This window comes from Eschrichtius robustus, chromosome X (genome assembly GCF_028021215.1).
Source record: "Eschrichtius robustus isolate mEscRob2 chromosome X, mEscRob2.pri, whole genome shotgun sequence".
Taxonomy (NCBI): Eukaryota; Metazoa; Chordata; class Mammalia; order Artiodactyla; family Eschrichtiidae; genus Eschrichtius; species Eschrichtius robustus.
The window spans coordinates 22,145,407-22,171,685 of NC_090845.1; the positions used below are offsets into that span (position 1 = coordinate 22,145,407).

The 26,279-nt window shown below is 51.9% G+C and overlaps 1 protein-coding gene across 1 annotated transcript; it reads right to left on the minus strand.

The window, feature by feature from the left end:
- Positions 1 to 1,477: 1,477 nt before the first annotated feature.
- Positions 1,478 to 12,551, minus strand: ARX (aristaless related homeobox). The gene is made up of 5 exons (XM_068534116.1): positions 12,356 to 12,551; positions 9,758 to 10,634; positions 7,081 to 7,126; positions 3,925 to 4,253; positions 1,478 to 1,718 (listed from the first exon to the last, which is right to left on the minus strand). The coding sequence occupies exons 1-5, from the start codon at positions 12,549 to 12,551 to the stop codon at positions 1,478 to 1,480; spliced, it is 1,689 nt and encodes a 562-aa protein (XP_068390217.1).
- Positions 12,552 to 26,279: the final 13,728 nt, after the last annotated feature.

Genomic DNA, 26,279 nt, shown 5'->3' on the forward strand with positions numbered 1-26,279 from the left:
CCGCCCCCTCGGAAGCCAGCGCCTGGGCTCCTCGCTCTCGCCATTACCTGTCATCTCGGACTGCGCACTTCCTTGTACGTGGCACTTTCCACAAACAGTCTCCTTCGCCTTTCGAGCCAAGACTCCCGCTCGCTTCAAATTTCTGTCTTCACCGTCAACAATGCCTACGGTACACCCTCCCTCCCTCCCTCCCTCAAGCCCACCCCACCTCTGGGCCCCGGGCCCCCCAGCTCCCGCTGCGACACGACCCGGGAAAGCCGAGATGCGCGTGGAAAGCGCCGCGGCGGCAGCGATCTTAGCCTTCGTAGGAAACCCTACGGATCCTTTGAGGATCAGATTCAAACCAGGGGCCTCTGCCAGGAAAACGCGAGTTCAGATAAACCCTGGAGGTGCTGGGGCGCAGGAGCCCACGCCCGGCCTCTGGGGGGCTCCCTACTACTGTCCCCTCAGAGCCTGTAGAGAGTATTCACACTTCCTTTTGTTAAACATATATTTTTTTTTTATTATTATTTTGAGCGTGACACTTCTCCACTAGATAGCAAGGAAAAGTGATAACAATTACACATTACACAAAAGTACTGTACCATTGCCTTTACCTTGAGGGTTTCGGAAGCCTCTACAGTTAATAAGTTAAATAAAGGGCTTGAGTACATAAATATTTGTCTAGGAACCCTACCGTATCTACAACACAGTAAGAATCTACAGGAGGACAAACTTTTACCATACCACGCTGAGTGCAATTGCGTTATAACATTTCAAATATACAAAGCTCTGTTTTTTTTTTTTAATAACAATGGTATGTACAGAATCAATAATCACAGTTTGGTGACTTCAACAGTCCATATTCTAGCAGAGTATTTCCCTTTGGTTTGATATAAAAACCTTGGTTGGTGTATGATAAAGAAGAGAACAAGAACAAGACGCCCCTTTCCGTTAAGTGCACTGTTAGCTATCTTACAGATTCGCATTCGCTTCCCCGGCCCGAAGCCGGGGCCCACGCTGGGGAGATAAACTTAGAGCGCCAAAATGCTATTAGGAAAATTAAAGAAAAGCTAAGTGGGGTGTCAGGAGGAAGAGAGGTTGAGCTTTTAAATTTTTTAACTTCAATACCAGGTGTCTTAGGGAGAAAACCTCCCAGATATTTTCAGTAAAAGAACGGGAGAGAGTGGACGTTCCAGTTGGAGCGAGGTTGGCAGAAGCAGGCGCAGGGGCAGAGGCAGAGGCAGGGGCAGGGGCAGGGGCAAGGGCAAGGGCAAGGGCAAGGGCAAGGGCGGGTGGACAGCCAGCCGAGGAGGTGCCACGTCCGGTAGCGCCGAGGGCTGCCTTTGCCCGCGTCCAGGCTGCTGCGAAGGCGGCTGCGCTCTCTCAGTGCCGTCTCGGGAGTGTGCTGGTCCTCTGTTTCCATTTGGTCTTAAGTGGTGCTGAGTGAGGTGACCTTTCCGGATCGCGCCTGGGGCGCGAGGGTGGAGGGCAGCCTTTAGCACACCTCCTTGCCCGTGCTGGTGCCCGGCAGGATGTTGAGCTGCGTGAGCTGCGCGGCGTGCTCCTTGGCCTTAAGCCTCAGCGCGGCTATGCTAGAGGCGCGTCTGTCTGCGGCCGCCGTGGCCGGGTCAGCCAGCGCGCCCGACGCCACCGCGCCCTCCACGGCCGGCGTGGGCTGTCTCAGCAGCGCGGCCGCAGTCGACGCGCTGGTCAGGGGGGCCATGGTGGAAAAGAGCCTGCAGGGAGAGCAAACAGCGCGGTCACGGCCCCGGGAGCTGCGCGCAGCGCCTCGGGCAGCCTTTCCCGCCGCCTCTCCCCGGGGGAGCAGAGGGCACAGAAGGGCGCAGAGGGGCGCCGCCTCTGGGGCGGGGAGTCGCAGGCCCGGGTGGGCCGCGGGCTGGGGAGTAGCTGGACCCGCGGTCGGGAGGCTGGGGTGCTCTGAGAGGGTTTACTAGAGCAGGGAACCAACAGAGGGGAAAAAAGACCGAGGGGACAGAGCCGCGGCGGAGGCAAGCCCCGAGTCTCAAAACCCCATGGCCCAACTGCGCGGATTCTGTGCTTTCGCTTAAGAAGGGGGGTGTATTCTTAGACCAGGAGCTCCAATTGCCTGTAATACTATTTGCCAGGAGAGAGAAGAAGAGAGACAAAGAGAAAGAAAAGAGAAAAGGAGAAGGGAAAAAAAGGGAGAAAGGAAGGAGAACGTGGGATCAAAACTGATCAAGACCTGTGCTCCACTTTGTACTCTTCTATATAGGGCGCCTTCTCGGCCCGGGGCTCCTTTTACCTTGAAAAAACCGGTCTTGTTTGCCGGCCTTCCCTCCGCTGAGGCCGCCCTCCCGCGCCGGGCTGAGCTGCCAGTGCCCGGCCGACGACCGCGAGGTGGGGGTGGGGGCGCCCGCCTGTAGGTTTCCGCTCGCCAGGCGGCTCTAACCCGCCAGCGGCCCCGCGTCCCGGAGCGGCGACACCTCTCCCCCACCGCCTTCCCTGCGCCCCTGCAGCCTTTAGTCCCAGAGAGCCCCGACCCGCGACCCCCGCGCGCGGCGCACGGCGCATGGCGAAGCCCAAGCCTGGGACTCCAGTCCGCGCCACCGCCTCCGGGAGGCGCCGGGATTGCCCCGCACGGCGCCTCCACTCTCTTCGCACTGCACCGCTGACCTGCAGCTGAGGCCCGAGCCGCCCCTGACGCTCAATGCCACCGCCCCTACCCCCGCCGCTCCCCCCCAGGGCTTTGGCTCCGGGCCCCCGCAAGGCCAACTCAGGGTTTCCACGATTAGAAATGAGCCCACCTGGGCTCGAGGAGCGCCTCCTGCTTCTCCCAAGCCCACCCTCCACCTCTCGTACCACCCGCACCGCACTCCTCTTCCAGCCTCTCCAAATCTGGCAGCCGGTACTCCAGCCGTGGTTTGCCAGCTTTTACAAGTCATTTGTTGTGAGAAGGGTAAAGGAGAGGGTGGAGAGCGAGGGACAGAGGACTTTAACAATTTTTTCCAGAAAGAAATAAAGTGTGGCCTGGAGGGGGCGTAACATGCCCTGGTTCCACTAGGTAAACTGAGTCACTAACTACACTTAAGTGCACTTTCTGTTTACTTTATTGGTTTGTTACAAGAAACTAATTTTACTTAGTCTTTTTTGAAAATTTTCTCCAAGATAATTTTTTTAAGTGGCTGTGCAGTTGGATGAATCTATTATTTCTTTGTTCTCCCAAAGAGAGATCATTGAAGCTGCATTCAGTTTTATTTTCACTGCACTTTCCAACTTAATACACCTCTCCTTTGTTTCTTTGTCTGTGTGATTATACAGACTTCTAATTTCATCATTCGATGTTCATTTAAAGAAAGGGAGTTATAATATATGATGAACTGTTTCTTTTCTTTCGTTGTCTTGTGCCGCTTTGGGGGGTTCGGGGATTGTATATATGGGGGTCGGGGGTATGGTTGGCAGAGGGTCACTTGAATGACAAGGAAGATATAGAGTCTGGGGAAGAAGAAAGAATCCTTTGCCCGTGGCTCCAGGGCTCCTGTGGGGGCCAGGGCTGTGTTCCTCTGGTTGCCAGGCTTTGGGGCATGAGGAAGGATTTTTGCAAAACTTGAAAAGTCATTCCGGCTCTGTGGCCTACACCTGCACCCGTTTACACACATACCACCTATGGCCTGGGCTGTTGCTGCCTTCAAATTGTACTGGTGCAGCTTTCATTGAACACTCCCAATTTCCACGGTTGCTATTATCGCCACTGCCTTTCCCTTTGCCGCTCAGTCCCAAGTCATTCCCTTCAAGATCCACATTGTTTAAGGCAAAATTAGAGATTATTTTCTTTGGCTAAGTCTCTGAGGTTAAGCCAAAGAGAAAAGATGTGTGTAGTCCCTACCTGTCTCCAGCCTCCTCCCTGGACCCAGGCCTCTGTGCGTGTATGAGAGAGACAGACTCCCCGAAGCCGCGTATTACCTGCCGAACGCAGGGCTGATAAAGGCCGGGTGCCGGAACACGGCGGCTCCGAGGAAAGTGCTCAGGCCCAGCGGCGCCCCGCTGGGCGGCAGGCTGGCCGAGCCCGGAGGCGGAGGTAGGCTCGGGAAGGCAGCGGCAGCGGCGGCGGCAGCGGCCGTCCAGGCTGAGTCGAGCGCGGGGTGGTGCGGGGGGAAGGGGCTGGCGTCCAGGTAGGGGCTGAGAGGGTGGGTAGCGGAGAGCGGCCCGGGGAAGGGCAGACCCGGAGGATGGGTCTGTGCGCCCGCCTTCTCCCGCTTGCGCCACTTCGCCCGACGGTTCTGGAACCAGACCTGCAAAGCGGAAAGAGGCCGGGGTCGGCGCGGCTCCGGCCCACCCCCCACCCCGCCCCCGCCTCTTCCCCGCGCGCCGCGGGCCCTGCCTCTTTTCCCCTGCGGCCCGCGCCCACCTCACCCGTCTCTGGCCTCAGGTTGTTCAAGGACACGTCTGGGGCCAAAGGGGCAGTGAAAGAGGGCCCAACTTAAAGCCAGCAGGAAACACTGGGCAAGTGAACCCTTTCCAGTGGATATTTCAACCAGCCTGGTTCCTTTACAATTTTTAAGGAAAGTAGTTTCGTGTGTTCAGAAGTGAGGAAACCAAGGTTTAAATGTCTGCGCTGCCTTTTGCTTGCTGTGTGTCTTTAAACAGGTCACTTAAACCTCTCTGAACCTCAGTTTTCTAATCTGTAAAATGGGGGTAATAAAAGTTTACTCATAAGGCTGCGATGAGGAATGAGCAAAATAAGGCATGCAGAAGTTGGCATTCAGTGGTGACTCTTGGGACCAGGCAGCCACCAAGAGAAGAATGCTTATCAGCTTTCTGCCTCAAATCAGCTATTTTCGCCTATTTCAGGTTTACCCAAGAGGTGGCAAAATTCTTGCTCCGCGTTGAAAAGGGAATCGGGGAGGCGGTTCATTTGATCTTTCCAGAAATATTTATTGAACGCCTATGAACACTACACTGGGTTCTTGGGCTTGGGGAGAACTGGGAGCGAGGGAAGAAATACCCATGGTAATAAGCAAACAGGCATACAGTTTAGGGGCCCAGTTCTCCCTGAAATGAAGTGTGGGGTACACAGCCTGCTATCTTCAGGGGCTCTGTGCAGGGCCGGGTTCTGCCGAGTAAGGCACTGACTGCGGGGACCAGGTATTCAGCAATACCTGGACACAGAAACCAGAGTGTAGGATACCTGTAGACTGGGCACATCTTCAGAGCTAGCTAACAGGTCCTTTATTTCTTCTGGGGATGTGGTTTAAATAGGTTATTTAAATAAGATAGTTCTAGGCTTGGGGGAGGTTTTCAGCACAAGGTATCTTGCTAATTGTTAATAGAAAGCAGTTTTAGTAGAGACCTTTACCTGAAATATGGCAGCTACCATAGTCTAAAAATAACTCCTAGGAGCATGAAATTATTTTTATGTGACCTGCTCATCACACCCACAGCTGAGAAGATATGTTCCTTCTCCCCTGAAGGCATTAATATTTTTAGGGCTGGGTTTCTGCCTGCACACAAGTCTAAAAATTAAGAATGAACTCCAGGGCTATACAGAGTTATATTAAAATATAATGTAAATGATCCCAGAGGAATATGTTTAAAAAATTTTTAAGACATCTATGCCTTTCAAATATACACAATGGGGGTTGTCGTTACTAGCACTAGTATCTAGGCTTGGTTTGACTTCTAGACAGCCACCTAGAGCAAGAAAAATCAAGAATCCAAGTCGGTTGATTACTTAAAATTCTGCCAAAAGGGGGCCCATCCATAACATTTCACAGCCCTCAGATAATCTATTTGAGAATCACAGAAACACTCCAGTGTGGAAATTCAGAGACTTGAAAAAGAAAGACTAGATGGGACCAGGCTGGGTGGGCAGCTTTTGTGTATCCAAATCTGTCTAGACAATATCCACCCCTCCTCGATGGCAAGTGAAAGGAGTAAGGGGGGGGGGGAAACAGTGGAGGCAGAATGCCCTCAAAGAACGTGGAAACCTTCTACAGACGGATCAGCTCTCCCGGCTCAACTGCAATTATCAAGATGTCCCCCTGCAATTCCTCATTATTGAATTAATACCTCTGAGGCCCCCCAAAGGTAAACGAAAGGACTCTAATAATTCATATTCACTTAATTACATCTTCTCCAGTGAATAGGGAGAGAGGAGAAGGGGAGGGGGGGCGCTCTCTTTCTTTTTAAAAGTTATTTAACTTTCCCACGACTCGTTCCCCTGAGCTGAAAATGCAGAGTTGCTGTCACATCTCTGTTTGACAATGGAGAAATGTGTCAACAGAAAGGAGGGGACAGGCCTCATCATTAGCCCTCTAATGCAAGAAGCTGTTGTGTATTAAATGAGCCATATGGAATTTATTGTGCTTTATCAGCACCTGATTTTGACTGTAAAGTGATTCACTCAGCTCCTAACCCAGGGACATCTGTTTTCTGTTGGCCGTCGGGGCTGCCCAGTGTTGATCGTCTCTTTGGTTATGAGGCCTGGGTTCGGAAATGCACTCTGGTATGGGGCTGCAAACACCTTTAATAGCATTGCACTCACTCCCTATTAGATCAATGTGGGCTCATTGCTATAAAAAATGGGAAATCAAATAGCATTAGCCAGCTCCTTGTGCGGGCAGAGGGGAAATCAAACAGCATTTTGCCTTCAAATGGCCCTGTTTGTTCTAGCACTAAGTGGGCTTTTATGAAGCCCGATTGGAGACTTAATCGCAGCCAAATACCTGCTTGGAGCTGAGCGGATTTGTCTAACAACCAAATCCATGCTCCATCCCATTATTTCAATCAGGAGAAGTCAGTCCGCAGATTGTTTCCTACAGGGGCTGTGGACCAGGGGGCTTCTGAACTACAGTCTCAGGGACCCTGAAACCCCTCTTCTGATCCTGGACTCCTTCCACAAGACTCCCAAACCCCAAAATCTTCCCCTTCAACCTCCCAGGTCTTCATATTTTAATATAGTTTTGTGTGTGAGTGTTTGGGTTTATCTTTCTGATTCTGCTTCTCTTCATTTTATGAAGGGGGTCTCTCAACAACCCTCCAATCCATCAACCCATCTCTCTTCCACTCTCCCCCCAGCCAACTGCCCCTCCCTACCTCCCTCTCTGCAGTGCAGCTCACCTGGACCCGGGCCTCAGTCAAGTCCAGCCTCATGGCCAGTTCCTCCCTATAAGAAAGCAACACACAGGCAGGAGGTCACTGCAGGCTCCAGCAACCCCCGTCAGCCCCCTTTCCCTCGCTGGCAGCCTCCTCCATTAGGGTCTCACCCCACACACCTGGGCATCACCATCCCTTCAACATTGGAGTGCCTTCTATTTGACTGAAAACGTAAAAACACAACACACTCCCAGATATAGGACGTTATCTATTATATTGTATCATATTATATTCAAGAGTGACGGGGTGACTTCTTGAGTCTCTAAGTCTCGGATTCTCTCTCACTTCTAAGCCAGAGTTAGACAAGACACACACACACACACACACACACACACACACACAGTGATTATAGCCTCTTTTGTCCTAATAGTAAATGGGAGAACTCAGCATCCAACTAAAAACATTTCTTTCGCCCTCTTGGTTTCTTTCTGCCTTCTTTAAAAAATGTTCTCTCCCCTCTCCTCTCTCTCTCTCTCTCTCTCTCTCTCTCTCTCTCCAGCTCTCTGCCTTTCCTTCCATCTCTCTCTCTCCGCCGCCATCCTCCCTCCCTCACCCCTTTAGGTCATACTCCCCATTACCCTCTGGAGATATGTTAAGCTTGTTAAGAGTTCAGTGGGGTAATTTTTCGATTAAACAAAATTCTGCGCACCTCCTGACTCCAGTGCCCACTACAAACCCTGCCCATCTCAGGGGAAGTCAATTTAACTGAAACCCTACCCCGTCATTGCAGTTATTACTGCGACAATTAAGGCAAATAGGAAACCATTAAGATGCTGTAAAATGGCTTACGACCTGTTTACCGAAAATATGAGCGCGCAGAGAATAATTGGCCCTCCGCTCGCTAATATGAAAGAGCGGGGGCCGCCCCAGCCTCGGACCTGGGTCTGCACTGCTGGCAGTGCCCCTGGCCCACACCTCAAACTTCAGGACTGGGAGAAAACCGGTTCACTGGAGAGCCTCCCTCTGCCTTCTGCTACAGTGAGCATCAGCAAATCTAAAAGCCCAAAACCACACTCCCGGCTGGATCCGGGCGGGAGCCAAGGGGCTCTAACTAACCCCCTGGGTCGGAAAGAGGTGAGCATGGGGTGGCGAAAAGGAGCTGCCCCTCATCATGTACTTTGGTTCCCCTGGAGAAGCTAAAAAAGGGCAGACCTGGGTGCCAAGCGACACCACATCATCTTCTTCTTTTGAATTACACGTGTGATAAATGCAGAAAAGCAGGTCGGCCGGTTAGCTATTTGATAGACACAATTGTTTTAAAATTTATTTTCTTTTCTAAAGGTAACGAAGGGACTGGATGACACAGGGGAGGACCAAGTTTAGCTCAGGGGATGATCAAGTTCAGTGCCTTTGCCCCGCTTCAAATCTACTCTTTTCCGTTTCTGGTTAGGAGACAGTTTGGCAATTAATGGCTAGACCAACTACACTTGAGAGTTGGCTCGGGCCTCCTGAACGCTGAGCGATTTCTCCTCCGGTTCAAAGGGCCGGACAGCTTTCCGCTGCTACTAAAATGCACGTTGAAAAGCCGCACACGCCTCATACGAAGGTGCTGCTCGAGCTTGACAAGCCCAACGCTGGGCAAACACCCATCTCTTTCTCCCTCCGCGCTGGGGAAAGTTTGCCCTAACCCTGGTTCCCCGCCGAGCCAGACCTAAGCCTTGGGGTGGGAGAGGAAGGCCCCCAGCCAGGCCGGCGCCCCAGGTAGGAGGAATAAGCTGGCCCTCAGAGGCCCAGTCATCTCACAGGTACATCTTTCCCCCCAAAAAAACCCGGGCGAGTGGGAAGTGGAGCGTAACCAGGAGGAAAACCCGGGTTGGACAGCCGTCCAAAGAGAAAAATTCCCCCAGCTGTTCCGTCTACTGCCTGCCAGGCTTCCAGCAATCAATGCCCGCCGCTGTGAACCCGCGTACATTAAACCAACACTGGGTTTAATGTGTGTGGAGGGAGAGAGGGCAGCGATGAGAAGGGAAGATTCTGGCCGGTGCCTCCACAGTTGTACAGATACCAAACACTGCCCCGTTTTGACTTCCTTCGGTTATTTCAGGAGTCCTCAAATGACAGAACTCGGATCTTTTTAACGGCCTTCTCCGCAGGCACGGGCAGCTTCACTGCGAACTGCGTTAACTGATACCCAGCAGGCGCCCGGGGCATCAGGCAGGGATGGCGAGCGCACCACACAGCGGCCAAAAATAGCCCCTGTTTAGCTCTGGCGGCGAGGGCCGGCAGCGCTTCCTGCGTCTCGCCTGGGACCAGGCCCGGACTCCGGACCGTAGCGCCCGGGGCCCTGAGTGTGCGCAAGGGTGCGCACGTCTCCAAGGTGGCGTGTTCGGGCGGCCTTTGGAAAGGCCGTTTCTTTTTCTCTCTCTAACGAAAACTCGTAATTTGAAAAAATTAAACTGGAGAGACCTTGGGAAGGAATAAAAACAAAAAACATCCCAGTCTAAACTTAAGGCCCGGAGTAGGGGAGGAGGGGGGGAGTAGTTTTTGGTCAACGGGGTGGGTGCATTGGGAGGGCGCGCCTGGGTAGAGTCCAGGAGCGGAGTCCCTGCCCCAGCCCGGGGCCCCTGCCCGCCCACCTTCCCTTTCCCGGACCCACTCGCTCCCTCCAGCCGCTGCCGCTGCGACCACCCCTCGCGCGTACCTGGTGAAGACGTCTGGGTAGTGCGTCTTCTGGAAGGCCCGCTCCAGTTCCTCCAGCTGGTAACTGGTGAACGTGGTGCGGTAGCGCCGCTGTTTGCGCTTCAGCAGCCCCTCCTCTGAGTCGCTGCCCGCAGACAGGCACACGCTATCCTCGCCGTCCTTGCCCTCAGCGTCCTCTGGGTGCAGCAGCAGCTCCTCCTTGGGCGACAGCTCCCCGCCCTCAGCGGCCACGGCGGCGGCGGCGGCAGCGGCGGTGGCCACCGCTCCGGTGGCGGCCACGGCGCAGCGCCGCGGTTCCTTGATCAGCGCGCGGGCGTCGTCCTCCAGCAGCTCCTCCTCGTCGTCTTCCAGCAGCTCCTCTTCCTCGTCCTCGTCCTCTTCATCCTCCAGCAGCTCCTCCTCCTCGTCCTCGGCGCCCGTGCCGCTACTCGCCGCCGGGGCGCCACCGGGGCCACCGGCCGCGCCGAGGCGCTCGTCCGGGTGCGCGGCGCCCCCCGGGCCGCCCAGCTCGTCCAGCGCGGGCGGTGGCGGCACGAAGGGCGCCCCGTTTTCGCGGTACGACTTGCTGCGGCTGATGCTCACCTGCGGCGCCTGGCTGATCTTGAGCGTGTCCCAGGCTGCGGCGGCCGCGGCGGCCACGGCGGCCCCCGCGCCGTCCGGCCGCTCCCCGGGCCGCGCGGTCGGCGGCGGCGGCGGAAGGGCCTCCCCCCGCGGACCGGCCGTGGCCGTGGCCGCCGCCGCCGCCGCCGCCGCCGCTGCCGCCGCCGCCGCCGCGGCGCCCTGGAGGAGGCGGCCCCCGCCCGGGCCGTACAGGCGCCGCAGCTTGGGCGGCAGGTGCAGCTCGGCCTCGAATGGGGCGCTGCTGCCCTTGGGGGAGCCTGCGGGCAAGGGAGAGCGGTCAGCGCGCCGGCCGGCCGGGCGCCCCCGCCAGAGTCGCCGCCCGGGCCGGCCCGCCGCCGCTCCCTCCGCGCCTAGGCCCCGGCGCGAGCGGCCCCCCCGCGCCATCAAGACTCCGAGCCCTTCTCCTCCTTCCCCAGTTTTCTTGCTGTTTCTTTTTCTTTACATTTTTCTCTCTCTTTCCCTTTCTCTTGTTTCCTTCTTTTTTCCTTCTCTCCTCCTCCGTCCCTCCTTTCCTTTCCCTCTCCCATTCTTCCTTTTATTTTCTTCCTTCCTTCCTTTACGTCTCTCTCTCTCTCCTCGCCCTTCCTTTCATTCTAAATTCTCCTTTTCTTTCTCATCCCTTCTCCTCATCATTCTTTCCCCTCTCCCTCTCCTTCCTTTCTCTTTTTGTGCGCTCCCCCCCCTTCTTCCTTCCCTCCTTTATTCCTTTCTTTTTCTTTCCCCTTGCCCTCTCTCTCACTTTTTTCCTTCCCATTTCGGGGCAGGGGGCAATCTGAAAACATTCAGCAACTTAAAAAAAAAAATCACCACCACCCTGAAAACTTCGCGCACGACCTCTGCCCTCGGCTCTGCCACGCGGCCGGGGCTGGCGAGAGGGGCCGCTGCCCGGCGGGCGACCCCTGCGGGGGAAGGGGGAGCGGCCCGTGGCCCTGAGTGCGGCCTTGCCCCGACAGACCCCAGCGGGAGGGGCTGGCGGCTCCGAGCACAGAAAAATCGTCCTGGAGAAAATGGGTTCAGAAAGGCCTGGGTGGGGGACGAAGGGGGTGCAATAGGCACAGGCCGCTCCTTCCCCTCGAGGAAGCGCCTGGCACAGGTGCCACTGCAGGCTAAAAAAAGAAAAGGAAAAAGTCAGTTTTATTTTAAACGCCCCCTTCTCCGCTGTCCGCTCCCGTCTTCCAAGTGGCGCTGCGGCTGGACCGCTGGTTTACGGATTTTAAAAGAAATCAACAATTCTTTCCCTGCGACACCTCTGCAAGCCAGCTCAAGGCGAAACTTGAGTGTAACAGGTTCGGGGCAAAACGACAGTTGTTCTGAAATTTTTAATTTTAGAAAAAAATAAGAGCTTTTAAACATCTCAACTGTTTAAAAAAAAATAGCATAGCAGAGAAAAAAACAACACCCAGAAGCTGTACATTTCATACACTTCAAATACAATAAGGAGCATTTGGGGAATCCCAGGGAGATGTTTTCTGCAAAGCTTGGGTTTAAAAGGTCACAAGTAATCTACAATTTTAAAAAGAAGAAAAAAGCACACCACCACATGTAAAGAAATCTTCCAAAGAGGAAAGGCCAAGGCTCACTCGGCCTGGAGTCCCCATTCACAGCTTTTGGGGTTCTTGTCTTCACTAAGTTGCTGTTACAAGAGTCCACCCGGCACCTCCTGTTTCTGGCCTGTTGCCCCTCTTCAGAGCACCCCCAAGGCCACCAAAGGGGGCATTTGAACGACCTAAGGACGGATACCGAGAACCTAAGGGCCCCTGAAGCGAAGCTCGGTCTCTGCTTTCTCTGGAAGCAGAGGGGGAGGGAGAGACATCCCCTGGCGAGATGTTTACCGCTCTTTGAGGCACCAGGCCTCAGAGTTGTTCCCTCTCTTTCCTCCGTCTCCAGTTGGACAACCGCAGGCCCCTGGCCCCGGAACATCACACATCCAAACCAGTGCCCAGCACCCTTTTCAGGTGCCCGGCAAGCACAGCCTTACCTTGAACGGCCTTTTCCTGGTCGGTGCGGCTGGCCAGCGGGGCAGGCAAGCTCTGCGCGGCTCCCAGCAGCCGCATTTTGCACGGGCTCCTCCGGCCCAGGATGCTGTCGATGCAGTAAGAGGAGAGCAAAGTTGGAGATTTACTTTTGCACTCGGGCCTCTCGGAGCAGCCCTCCTCCTGGTACTGATTGCTCATGGCTGGGGTTTTTTCCCAGGGCGCAGAGAAGCGGGCCGCTGGCTGCCTATCGGGGCGGGTGGGATGGATGGGTGTGTGTTGGGGGGGTGGGGTTAGATGGCTGGTTATAATGGATACTGTTGCGATCTCTGTGCCTCTCTGCCTCGCTCGGTCGCTGGCTGCTGGCTCCCGCCCTGCCCGTGGCCGGAGCTCGCCCTCTCCGCGCTCAGGACAAGCTGTAACAAGTGTAGTGAGCTGCGGGCGCGGAGCTCTGGAGTCTCTCTCCTCCACGTGCTGAGAGGCGCCCTCTGATTGGCTCTCGCCAGAGGCCTGCGCCGGGCTGTGGGCTCCGCGCAAAACCCGGACTGGATTCCGGGAAGGCCGGCGGTGGAGGGGGGACAGCAGGTACGTACCCGAGCCAATTTTATTTTTACTTTTTGTTTTTAACTAACAACTTTCTAACTAACAACTTTCCTGGAGCTCCTCCTTTAACCCTTTAGGGCTAGCCCGAAGCTCTAGCTTATTCGGATGTCAGGCATGTGGGTGCCACTCGGGCGACGTGCGCCCCTTCCACCAACCCGAGGACCTCACTCCCTTGGAGACAAGGCCTTGAAGCTCGGCTCGCGTTCAGACCGACTTGGCCCTTTTCAAAGCCAGTGTTGCGCTCCCAGGACAGCGCCTTGACCTCAGTGGCCCTCAGCCGCCGTCCTCTTTAGGCCGGACGGGCCTCCGAGGTGACGGGGTGACGGACGCAAGCAAACATCTGCAGTTGGGGCGTTCAGTTTTCTCTTGCGGCCCAACGCCTTGAGCTGTTAGTCTTCACCTTGAGCCCGGCGGTTGCTCTCTTGCTGGTAGCGTCCCTCAACCGCTCTCATCTCCGTCTTCAACTCTGGAAAAAGTCCCCTTAAAGACAAAGCTCTGCCAAAGGCGCGCGGCCTTCCCTAGAGCACCTACAGGGCAGAAAGGGACAGGCGAGTGTCGGCTGCGAGGACGGGCAGCTGGGGACAAGTCCTGGAGTCTCCCCCTTCTCCCCGGACTCGCTTCCCTCTCCTCCCCACAATTTAGCCTCTGTTAGTTAGGCCGTCACCCCGAGGCTGGACACTCTCAGATCACGCGCAGGGAGCGGAACCTGCCGGGAGCCCTGAGCGCTCCAGGGTGGGAGGGACCCAGGTTCGGCTTCAACCAAAGCTCAACGCCTAAAATTCTGAACTCCCCCTGGCAAAGGCGAGAGAGCGAGCCTGAGGGAGAGCGCGTTTCTTCCCAAACAGCTTCCTGCGCGTCCAGCGCTGAGAACCGAGACTCAACTCCGACTGAAGTTGGGCCGAGCCCAGGCGAGGGGCTAGAACGGACGCCCTCCTTTCCTGGGTGCAGGGCCCAAGGGACAGCCAGGGGCCCCGACGCTGTCAGGGTGGGGGCGAGCGTGGTGGGCGGGAGAGGGGCGGGGGAGGGGGAATCCACGCCGGGTTTTCCTCTCTCAACCCCTTCAATGTGTCAAAGAGAAAAGCGTTTTACAAAGGATTATACTTGAATCACTTACAGTCAGTATTTAAAAATACAAGGAGGCATAACTGGGATTTTTTTTTCCGGCCATAAACATCTGCCTAACTCTTGGATGTTGGTGGGTGGGTGGCAGACAGATCGGGCTGGCTTGGCAGGAGCATTCAAGACACAACTGGAGGGGATGAAGGGTTAGGAACAGGCACGTTAATAATGTTAATACTAATGCGGATACTACTACTATTAAAGGCTAGAGGACAAGGAGCGCTCTGTGTGTGTGTGTGTGTGTCTGTCTGTCTGTCTGCCTGTCTCTGGCTTTTAGTCTGAGTCTCACCAGTTTCTCCTACACTTGGATGATGGGAGTGGGGGGCGAAGGAGAACCCGAGCTCTGTCTGACATTGATTTTCTTTTAAGCACTCTCTGCTGTTCCAAGGCCCCTGGGATCTTCTCCTATCTTTCCCGCATTCTTCCTTCTCCATCCTCACCCATAGTTCTGTGTTAGCATACTGTCCTGTTCAGCTTTAAACTAACATTCTGCGCGCTGATTCCCTCCTCCTTCCCTCCCCGGCCCGGAAAGCCCACTCTCCGCTTTCGGGTCTCGACGCAGCCGAGAGGCGGGCAGCCCCGTCGGTCTCCTCCGAGCGAGCCTCCAGCCGCGGAGCCTCACGGGCGTCCTTGCTGCTGGTCACTGGGAGACACAGGGGCACTTTTCCCTCCTCAGCGGGCCCCGCGTCGGAAATCCACAAGACCCGGCTGCAGGTGGCTCCGTGACTTCAGACTCACACTCCCGCACACGCAGGGAGTGGGCTGAAAATTAGTCCAAAGAAGATCATGTGAAAGAAAAAGAGACACAAACGCACAAATCATTTCTGAGAGCCTAACGGGGTTTCAAGTCTCTCGGTGGAAGATTTCTTAGCTTCCGTCCCCCTCCTCCCCCTTCTGCAGCTGTTCTCCTTTTTTTAAAAAGAAGTCGGACTTTTTGCTGGGGTGTATTCTAATTTTAATCATCCACTGCCAAAGGGGAGGTTAACATAGAATTTCTGATTCTGACTTAATGACCCCTGGAATTAAATCTAATTCTATTAATGGAATATAATGTCTTTCTTTGGGAAACCTGGTGAAAACACTAGCTTTGTTATTTTATCTTGTTTATTTTTGGTATTTTCTAATCAATCTTCCCAAGTGAGGACGCTATTGGGAAGGCACATCCATTCACTTCGGGGAGAAGGGCCCGACCCAGCTCCATTTACACCCAGCAGCCCTGAAATGATCTTTGTCACAATTCAATACCCAACTTCAAAATCTACAATTGGCTCTTGCTATTCCTGAAAGATTAAAAAAAAAACAAAAAAACAATACTTTTCTAACATACCCACGGGGAGACAATCTGCTGGCATCTCCACAGTGTCTAATCAGAAGATGGGTTTAAGATATATGTGTGTTGTCCTACATGTTATTTTAGAAAACAAAATGATGCCTCTAATATCTAAGAAGAATTTAATTGATTTGTTGAGTAGGTAGACTTTTCAGGATTGGGCTATAGGACTACGTATAAAAGAACTTTTAGCTTAGCCAATGTAATGTCTACTCTGTCAGTAAGATGACACTTCACTTTCTTTTCACCTCACTTTTTCCACTTTCTTTTACCCACTAATCAAAAGCAATTTCATTTTAGTAATAATATTATTCGCGATTGTACTTTGTTACAACTCCTGGCTCCTCTAATCTTTGGGGTCTGTAACTGTTGGTTTTCTTTTCCTGGGCTGCCTGGAAAACAATGGTTTGCAGTTCATCTGCTTTTAAAATCAATCACTAAGATAAAAATGACAATTATGGCCGGAAGTGAGGGTCTGAAGTGTTCAGAACTGTTGTTTATGGTGAAAAATGAGGCTTGTCCCCAGGACTGGAAATAATAATTACCTAGAAGAGGCGAATGGAAGAAACCCCTTTCTTTTCTGTGGTGAGAGCTAATTCTACATTGTAGTTTCAAAATTATATTTGCAAGAAATGCGGGATAAGGGGGTGGCAGTTAGATGTTATTATCCAGGGGAAAAAAATGTTTGGAGGCGAGTTAACCTTGCACACTTTTCATTTGAGATGTTTTAATTTATTGTGCAATATACACATAGATAAATAAAGCTGTAATGGGCTTCCAGCCACACCAGACGGCTCAGGTCCCCTTAAATTATGCTCAACCTCTTCAAAACATATATTTAAACAATAGAAATAAACTTCATTGGAGTCTGGTGACCAATTTGGAAGCCATTGGAAGGGAAGACAATAAGTCCTGATTACACTCGAGGATTCTCTGTGATGTGATATCCCCTCTGCCAAGTCATTTTGCTGTTTTATTTATTTAATTTCTTTTTTTTTTTAAAACAAACTTTCATTCATTTATGGTCTTCCGCAACCTGCTAATTTAACACTGGAGCGCGTTATTGCAGTGTTAGGAGGAGAGAAAGAGGGAGCGAAAACAACAATACTGCAATGATCCAAATGATACAGTAGAATTATAGCAATTATAGTTCTACTTGTGGAAGAAAACCTTGCTGAGATCAGGCAAACAAACTGAAGCCTTGTGAGGATAACAAGCGTCGGGATTGACAGCCGGTGCTGGGAAGAGCCGGAGGGCACAAACAGAAATATTCGCCTCCCCCCACCCCCACCCCCACCCCCGCCCCCAACTCCAACCAGTCAAGGTTAACCTCCTCAAATGCTGCTTTCAGAGTCTTATCCACTTCAGGGTATGCATTTTATGCACAAATCGAGGTCTCTCCTCCTGGAAGTCTGAAGATAGGAGGAAATGTGTCATAATCCGCTTGCCTAGCACTTGCCCCTCGCCTTCTCGGCCCGCTGCTTGCCCGCCACTCCCTACCCCTGCCTCAGTTCTCCCCACGGCTGCTGGGATCTGTCTGTGGACCGGTGTTTGTTTGTTGATGTGTTTACAAAGGAGCAGCCTGTGGAAAGGTCCAAAGGGACTGAGGACTTGAATTTCCAGGGAAGGCTCCTTGGCGTTTGCTCATCCTTCCCTCTTCGCTGTGTTGTCCGCCCGAGCCGGGGGTTCCACCATCAGGGCTCGGCTGGGAGAGGTTTGTTGGGAAGCAGTGCTTTGGGAAGCGTCCCGAGGACCAAGGCCGAGCCCTCAAGGTATGGACGTGTGGGTGTGATTACTGTGTTAGGACAACTCCCCTTATTTTCAAACTTCGCCACTTTCGGTTGCCCGTCAGCAGCCAGGGGAAACGGGTCGGGGGAGCGAGAACTAGACAGAAAACAGCCCCACCCCCACCCCCGCCACTTCCAATCATCCACCCAGGCGGTCAACCGAGGCATTTTCAAGCCTGGCTCCAAGCACAAAGCCAGGCGAGACGGCCACAGCCTCACGTCTGCCCTCGGGGGACGGTCCCCTCCCACGGGCGAGAAGCAAGTGGTTGGGCTGTCACCCCGAGTCCCTTGGCCGGAGCCCCCCATGTCCCGCCTAACCCACCCCCCCCCCCAGGTTTCCAGAGCGGAGAGGGAAACGTCTTGGCTCCCTGTAATCATCACCACCTGGTTTCCTCTCTCCATCGCCGGACGGCGGGCCCCCGGGTGCGTCCAGGGTCGAGGCGTCCCCCGTGCAGCCGTTACTCTGTAGCTGCTGCTCCCGGCGCCCCGGGACGTGGTGGGGGCACGGGTAGGAGCTCGGGTCGCGAGCAGGCAGGGACCCGACGCCGGCGTCGGTTCCGAGGCCCCGCAGATCCCGGCTGTCGGCGTCCTCGCAGCCGAGCCCCCCTGGCGCGCTCGGCTCGGCGCCACGGCCAGAGCGCGCCCCCTAGCGGGGGCTCGGGGCGGACCGGGCCCTCCCGCCGCAGCCTCTGAGGACTGAAGTTGGCAGATCCCCGTGATCCGGCAGGGATGAATGGGGGAAGAAAACAAAAGCCTTGGAAACATTTCCAAGTGTGCAATAAAAGACCCATCTGTACCTTTCTTCTCCAGCGCGTTCGTGGTTAATGTCCCCCCATGAGCGCGAGAGGGGAGATAATTGCTGGGTGGATTCTTGCTGGCGAACCTCAGGAAACACTGGCCCGAGAAGTGGAATAATTGGGGGTGGCGCTAAGGCAAGCGTGCAGAGGCTGCACCACCAGCCGGAAGGCTGAATCCGCTGTCTGTGGGGTGTTCGTGGAGGCCTGGCCGCCTGCGCCCTCAGTCCCTAGGGAGGGGTCATCTGAAGGTAGCTACTCTGATATTTCTTTCATTTGAAATCGCTCTCTGCAGCACTCCTACATTCTGGCTCTGTGATACCCGCCCTCCCCACCTTCTGACTCTAGAATACCCCACCTTCGGATTCTAGGATTCTCCCTTTTTTGACTTGATGATCCCCCACCTTCCCTCTCTGTGATTCCTCCACCTCCGACTCTAGGGTCCCCCATCTCTCACTTGATGGCTGCCTACTTTGTGACTCCCCGGGAATCGGGCCACCGCCCTGCATCTCCCCCAGGCATCTGAATCTTTGCATCAGAAAATCGTCGAAGCCCAGAGTCCAGCACTCTCCACTCCTCACAAATCATCTCCTCCCTCTTGGTGTGGCCAGAAATGGAGAAAAGAGAAAGCAAGGTTCTTGTCCACCCTCTTTGACTGTTCTACCTGGAAAGGATGACTTTTCTTGAAGCTCTTAGAACCTCTGGTAAAAAAAAAATGTTACTGATGAAGCTTTTACAAAGATGAACAATTCCCGGTTCAAATCGATCCATAACTTATTTCTTTTGCAATAAGTGTGTTAATCCTAGCTCATCAGTCACAAAAACACAAATCGTGCTTCTTAAGACCTGCGTGTCTGCAGTCGCATGTCCTCAGCCCTGCAGGATTTTCAAGTCATACTAAGGTCACCAAAACGCGTACTAGGTAAGGCCTAGAAAGGAAGAGTCCAAAAATAGGAGTGATAGCTCTTTTAGAATCTCTTATTTTGCGATGTGTCTCGCTAATTGGGAAGTTCAACACGAGGCTTTCCCTGCCCATGAAAGGCTGGTATTTCAGAGTTGAGGGGAGCAGACAGAAGGGGTCTGTGGGAAGGGAGGCGTGGGTGTCCCGTGTTTAATTAAGAGTTGCATTGTGTTGAAGGGAGGAGGGAAGATGCCCAGGCTGAACAGCGCTCTGTTCTCTTCATCACAAAGTAACCTGCAAGGAAAAAGAAAGAAAAAAAAGCCCGCAACTAAGACATAGCTGGTGGTTCTGGAATAGATACCATTAGAACCACAGTGCCTCTGGAATAAAGATATCTAATTTCCTGCCGCAAATCACTTACCCGATCAGAAAACACAAATAGCTGAACAGAAGGGGAAAAAATAGAGGAGGAGGAGGAGGAGGAAGAAAGGCCCCCGGAATAAAAATAACTGCGCAGAAGGGCTTACATTCCACGCTCTGACAGGCGTCTCCTCCAAATCTGGGGCAGTTCCGTCCTCTCTCCAGAGGCCCCCCCTTCTGCCCCCCGACTTTCCAACCCACCCGGAATCCGTTTCGAGGCCACTCAGCGTCTTTGGGGGAAGGGGGGAGGCTCCCGAGCCGAGAGGAGGGCGACGATGGAGGAGAACGGGGACCCTCGCGGCCCAGGGGCCTCTTGGGGCGGCTGAGGCAGGGCCGCGGGCACCGACGTGCCCGGGTCTGCCCGGCGGGCGGGCAGGGCGTCCGCTGGGTTCGCTTGGCCTCGGCGGCCTGGGTTTCCCCGTCGGGAAGGAGGCGCTCCCACCCGGGGCTGGGGTAGCTGCCGGGGGCCCTGCGGTGGCCACGTGGACGCCCCACGTCGTCGGGTCACCTCCCGGGACTCGGGCGCCGGGGGAGCAGAGCCAAGACCGCGCCCCCGCTGACCCCCGAGGGCGCCGAAGCTCCGGGAGGAGTGGCCGGACCCGGACGTCCGCGAGAGGGCGCGGCGGGGAGGTGGCCGGCGGGGAGGGGCGCAGTCACCTATACCCCCTGGAAAAGGACCGACGCCGAGAGTCGAGGCAGAAAAAGTGGCAGAACGAGAGCTCATCAGTCTGCTCAGATGCAAATGCACCGAAAGTCAGCCGAGGCAGTTTTCCTTGGGGGATTAAATGAGAAGATCCCAAAGAGATTTCTTTGAGTGGGAAATCGTGGGTTTCTCACACCCGCCTGACATGTTGTGTTGCGTGCCTCTGAACTTCACATTCCTTCCCGCACGTCAGACTTTGCGGCTCTTAGCACAGTTCCTGGCACCCAGGAGCAGCTTAGGACATCTTTCCTGAACCCGAGAATTGCACTGTGACTGTGGGAGTGTAGAAGGTATTTTACTGGGGAAATGGCGATTGGTTTCTCGTTCTCGTGGGGGTGGGCGCTCATCCCTGTCCCCTCCCTCACCCCTTTTTGATCCCGGCCTCATTCTCTTTCCTCAATCCCCGCTTTACCACCGTTGGGGGCCATTTCACTGTTTCTTACTCGCCCAGCCTAAGGTTTGCAAGGGACTCAGAAGAAATTAAAACCAATGTACTTTGCTCAGAGAATCCCACAAAGGCTGGAAGGAAAGGAGATTGAAACCCACAGTTCAAGTAAAATTTAGACCCAGGAGTGATTTTTACTTATTTCTTTTCATGGATAATGGAGAGTTGGCGTTATCTGTCACTGTATGTTCTCCCTAATAAATAGCTCCAAGTCTATAATCTAACAGGTGTAAAATTTCCCTTTTCTGAGAAACGAAGAGACCACCAACACTATCTTTTAAATAGTACAAATAGAAAATGCGGTTGTTGACAATTTCCACACTGGAGAATCAATTCCAGGCCAGCTCGCTCTTGTTGCTTGCTTTCTGTTACAGGCCTGGCTTTGGGGGTGGGGTGGTATGTACCCCACACTGGGAATTGTAAACAAAGATCAGCTGATTTGAATTCTGGGGCCCCAGGCAAAAATGCTCAGAAAGGGCTTTTCACTCTTTGCCAACTGCAAAAGGGTCTGATCATCAAAGAAGATGCCAGACCTTTCTTTCACCCTCTTCCCTTTATCCTCTCCAGAAACATGGCCCACTTAGGTTTTAGGCTTCACAGGGTGGGGAGGGAAAAGGGAGAGGAGAGAGTTGTTCAAAGACTCTCATGTCTCTGCGAGGTCCCGCTTGCTTTGGGTACACGTTGAGTCGCTGTTTTCCTCTCCAGATGGGCCTTGTTTTTGGAGGGTTCATCTGCGTTTGTTTGTTTACAGGCACCTCTCCCACAACTTCCCCCCACCTTCCAAAGCATCCCATCTTCAGGATTGGCTCCCGCTGCAAAGAATGCAGAAAGATCTCATCTGGAAATGTTTCATCAAAGACAGGAAGGGAAACTGGCCCAGGAAATGCCGCCCATTATGGACCAACCCTTGCCTGTTTCTCCTCACCCTCCTCCTTTCTTCTCCAGCTTTTGGGTTGAAGCATTTTGGTGTTATTTACATAAAGGAAACGACATTAGAGTAACCTTTTTATTGCATTACACTAAAGGGAGATTGAGCTATAGCTTTGAAAATTGTGACATTCCAATGAGAGCTATATTAAACTGCTTAACAACATTTTGAAGGCATCATTGGTATTGTCTGTAGTGGTAAGTGAAACAAAGGCTTTCATAGCACGTCGGGTTTAGAACTAAATATGATCATATTTAAGACTTTCAGCTATTAAATAGAAGAGAGGAGAAAGGGAGATGGTGAAGTAGTAAATGAGGGGGATGGAGAAGACAGTCCTGAGAATAACAGCCGACACGTGCCAGACATTGTCCTAAGTGCTTTTCACAGTGATTGATTAATCCTAACGACAGCCCTAGGAGGGTGGTTCTATTATAATCCCTCTCTTACAGCTGAGGAAATTTAGGTACAGAAAGAGTGACCAGCTGGTCCCTGTTTTCACACTGAAAGCCCTGCAGATCCTTCATTCCTGGGCAAAGTAGGATGGTTGGTCACCCCAGGCACCGGAGGGAAGAGTTTGTCCAAGGTCACAGAGCTGGAGCCAGGATGTGAACCCTGGCGGTCAGACTCAAGTCAGCAGCCCTTACCTCTGTGAATATTGCCCATTTTACAGATGAGTAACTTGAGGGTCAGAGAGGGGTGAACTGACCTGTCCACAGTCACACAGCTTGCTGGGGCAGGCAGGAGACAACACTTGGGGACTTGTGAATCACACCCCTTCTCTACTCTCAGCTACCTTCTATAAAAAGAGTTTTTGTAGAAAAGCAGGTAGCTTTGAAAAATCTTAAAGATAGAATGGAGAAAAAAAAGAGAGTATCCAAGAAAAAGATGTATACCAGATTCAGACACCTAGATCATCACTTCCTGGCAGTATTAGAAAATGTAGGAAAAGGAGGTCACCTATATTGTAAACACAATTTATAATGAAGGACAATTTAAAAATTGCCATAAGCACACAAAGAAAATAATTTCATGGAACATGCGGCCATCAGGCAGGGAACATTTTAACTCTCTAAAGCATTTGGTGTATTGTTTCCATCCCATAATTTTTCACTCATGATGATGACTGTTCTACCTCACACCATCCTCAAAACTGGCAGCCTCCCCGCAGTGTTCAGTGTTTTCAAACAGCTTCTCGTGGGCCCTTCGGACAAAACTTCCAGAACCAGTTCTACTCTGTGCATGTAGTTTGCAAGCAGCTTGCAGAGCTGGGCATTGGCCAGGAAAGAATGCTGGCTCTCTTGGAACACAGCTCATTGTAAAAAAAAAATGCAGCTTGACGTCAATAAACATAATCACCATTTGATGTATTTCTTATAGTTATAGGTCATCTCTTGGCGAGGCTTCGCAGTTAGCAAAGTTGTGATTTGGCCCCGGCGCCTCTCAGAGTCCTGGCGGGCGTCCTGAATGCCATAAGCTTATGCACAACTTCAGGGAAGAAAACATTTTGGAAATGACGAGAAAACTGTGAGGGAGTTGCAACCGTAAACAGCAAATGTGCTAAAGAGTGGAGACTTATGCAGAGCTAAAAGAGGGCAGGTGGAGCGCGTTCTCGGTTTGTTTGATGTGAAGAAAACACTGGGCTGACTCCATTCTGGCTGTGCAGACCTCTGCGTGCCTTGCTGATTGTTGTTGTTTTATTTAACACAAGCACCCGGGGCTGTGTGAGGATCGGGGCATGAAGAGCCAAAGGACTCAGAGAAAAAAGGTGAACAGCTGTGGTTCTTGTCAAATACAAAGCCTGAATCTGTTGTTTCATCATTTCCCCATATTGGACATTTGTTATTTTAATTGTTGTTGTTTTTACAAATAACATTATAATGAAACCCTCTGTGCGCTTAACTATCCTTTTGCATCATTTCCTTTAATTTCTAAGAATGGGATTACTGATCAAAGAGTGTGAACATTTTAATGTCTGTTTTGAAACGTTGCCCAAAATTTCTCTAACTAGTTGAACCAATTTACTCCACAACTAGCAATATACGAATGTATCAGTTTTACTACAACCTTGCCAGCATTACATATTATAGCTTTTTTCCCCCTCAAAACTCATTTACTTCAATAGCTACATACTTGAATCTAGTTCTTCTAACTCCAGGCTGGGTAATATTCCTCCCTCAACCCAGCAGTTCTATCTCTTGCCCTTCTGAGTGGCTTAAACTACCAGTAAGATGTCAAGGATAAATGAGAAGAAAGGTCATCCTGCGTCAGTGCATATCTGCCAAGCTTCGGAAGGTTTTTGAGGATGTCTGGGGGAGAATGTGCAGTGCGGAAGAACTTAGGCTCTGGAATCAGGGAGACCTGGCTTGGATCCCATTCCTTCTGCTTTCTAGCTGTGTGGCCTTAGACGACCTAACTAACCTCTCAGGACTCAGTTTCCTCACCCGAAAGGCAGGAATAATAAAAGTATCTGCAGCATAGTGATACATTGCAGATGCTAAATAGAAGTTAGCTGATTCTGTGTGCTATATGGATACTGAAATGCATATTATTATTATTTTTTTAATAAGGTTTTGGGGGGTGGGGGCTATCTTTTGTAGTTTCTATTTTCTTGTATTATAGTAAGAGATTGTGGTCTAGATAATTTTTGCTTTCCTTCCTTTTTTTTTTTTTAAACTTTGGGTTTATTTATTTATTTATTTATTTATGGCTGTGTTGGGTCTTCGTTTCTGTGCGAGGGCCTTCTCCAGTTGCGGCAAGTGGGGGCCACTCTTCATCGCGGTGCGCAGGCCTCTCCTTATCGCGGCCTCTCTCGTTGCGGAGCACAGGCTCCAGACGCGCAGGCTCAGTAATTGTGGCTCACAGGCCTAGTTGCTCCGCAGCATGTGGGATCTTCCCAGACCAGGGCTCGAACCCGTGTCCCCTGCATTGGCCGGCAGATTCTCAACCACTGCGCCACCAGGGAAGCCCAGCATATTATTTTATATATATTTTTGAATACTCATATAATTTTTATGAACTATTGACTTGAGATTGGAATTGTTCCATTGAAAGGTACATACAGATTAAACTTTATAGATATTGACAAAATGCCCTTTAAAAAGATCGTTCCTCTTTATACACCCACAAATACCATCGATAACACTGGGTATTTTCAATCTTGTTAAATATTGTTAGCTTGATGAACAAAACCTAATAGCTTATTATTGTTTTTATGCGCGTTTCTTTCATTATTAGTGAGGTCAAGTATTTTATGTGGCAATCGGCCAGTTGTATCTCCTCTCCTATGAATTGTCTGTTCTTGATTGCTTGTTAATGGGCACAGATTATTTTACCAACAGTTAGTGTTTTAAACGTTTACTAGGGCTTTATGAAGAGCTGGCTTGAGGGTTACTGTGAGATTATCATTGGTCTTACTCTTTTTTTTTTTTTTTTTTTGGCCACATGGCTTGTGGGATCTTAGTTCCCCGACCAGGGATCGAAACCAGGCCCCCTGAAGCGGAAGCACCGAGTCCTAACCACTGGACCACCAGGGAATTCCCTCATTGGTCTTACGCTGATTTCCTTTAGCTTCTAAGCATAATGGCTAGTGTTTCTTTTCATGAGTTTTATATAGCAGTGGTTCCTCTCTTAGTCTGTTAGGTGGTTTGTCTTGAAGGGACGTGAGACAAAGGCTGCTAATTGTTTCCAAATATCCATTCTCCTGGCGGAGGATTGAAGACGGCTGCAAATTCTGTCACTCCCCACATAGAGAAGTGCAGTTTATTTCTCCTCCTCTTGGACTTGGACTGGCCCTTTGACTGCTTTGACCCATAGAAGGTGGGGAAGTGATGCTATGCCTAAGCTTTGAGAGGGTTTGGAAGCTTCTGCTCCGTGTTTTAGGCCATGCTGTTGGAGAGACATTACATGGAGAGGAGAGGCCATGAGCCCATAATGAGAGGGAGAGGGGCTCACGTGTCCCAGCATCTTAGTTGACTACAATTCTGTGCGACCAGCAGAAGAATTGCCCAGCTGAGACCACTCAACCCATAGACCCATGAGAGAGAACAAAATGATTATTGTTATTTTTACTTATTTTTTGGTTGTTGTTATTTTAAGCCACTGTTTTAGGGCAGTTTACTAGGGAGAGAAAGCACTCCCTATGTCCTTTAGTAACCAAACACTGATTTTTACCTGGACACATTGTAGTGCAGCTGAAACACCACATTTCTTGGCCTCTCTTTCAGGGAAGAGTGGCCAATTTGACTAAATTTTGGATAAGGACGTGTTGTTCCGTGTTTCTAGGAAGTCACCTGAAAAAAAAAAAGGGGGCAGGCCCTTTTCTCCATTCCTCAAATTTGCTACCTGGAACGGATGTGATGGCTGGAGCCCTAGCAGCCAGGCTGAACCATAACAACAGGAATCACATCCTAGGGATGGCAGAATGGCTGGCTGGAAGGTACCTGGATCCCTGGCAACTTTATAGAGCTAGAATACTGCAGTCCTGAACCTCCTACTTCCACACATATTTTATATGGGTTGGAAAGAAACTTCTCATCTGATTTAAGCCATTGTCTTTTTTTCTATTCTGTGCAGCCGATAATCCTAAGTGACATAGGGCAAGACCAAATTCCATTATGAAGCACGTTACCTTGCCTTTGCAATAGGGGCCTATGTCATGATGATTCATTTTCCTACTTTGTGGGAACCCTGCCTAAGGCTACAGTGGTGAGCAAAATTAGACACAGTTCCTACCCTCACACAGCTTACACTTAAGCAAAGAATCACAAAGCCAATGGGAAACTGTAACTGAGGCAAGCCCTTGACAAACAGGTTCATGGTGCCAGGAGAGCCCATAACGTGGCCTTTGCCGAATCACGGAGGTCCAGGTGTGGAAATGATGTTTGAGCTGAGGTCTGAAAG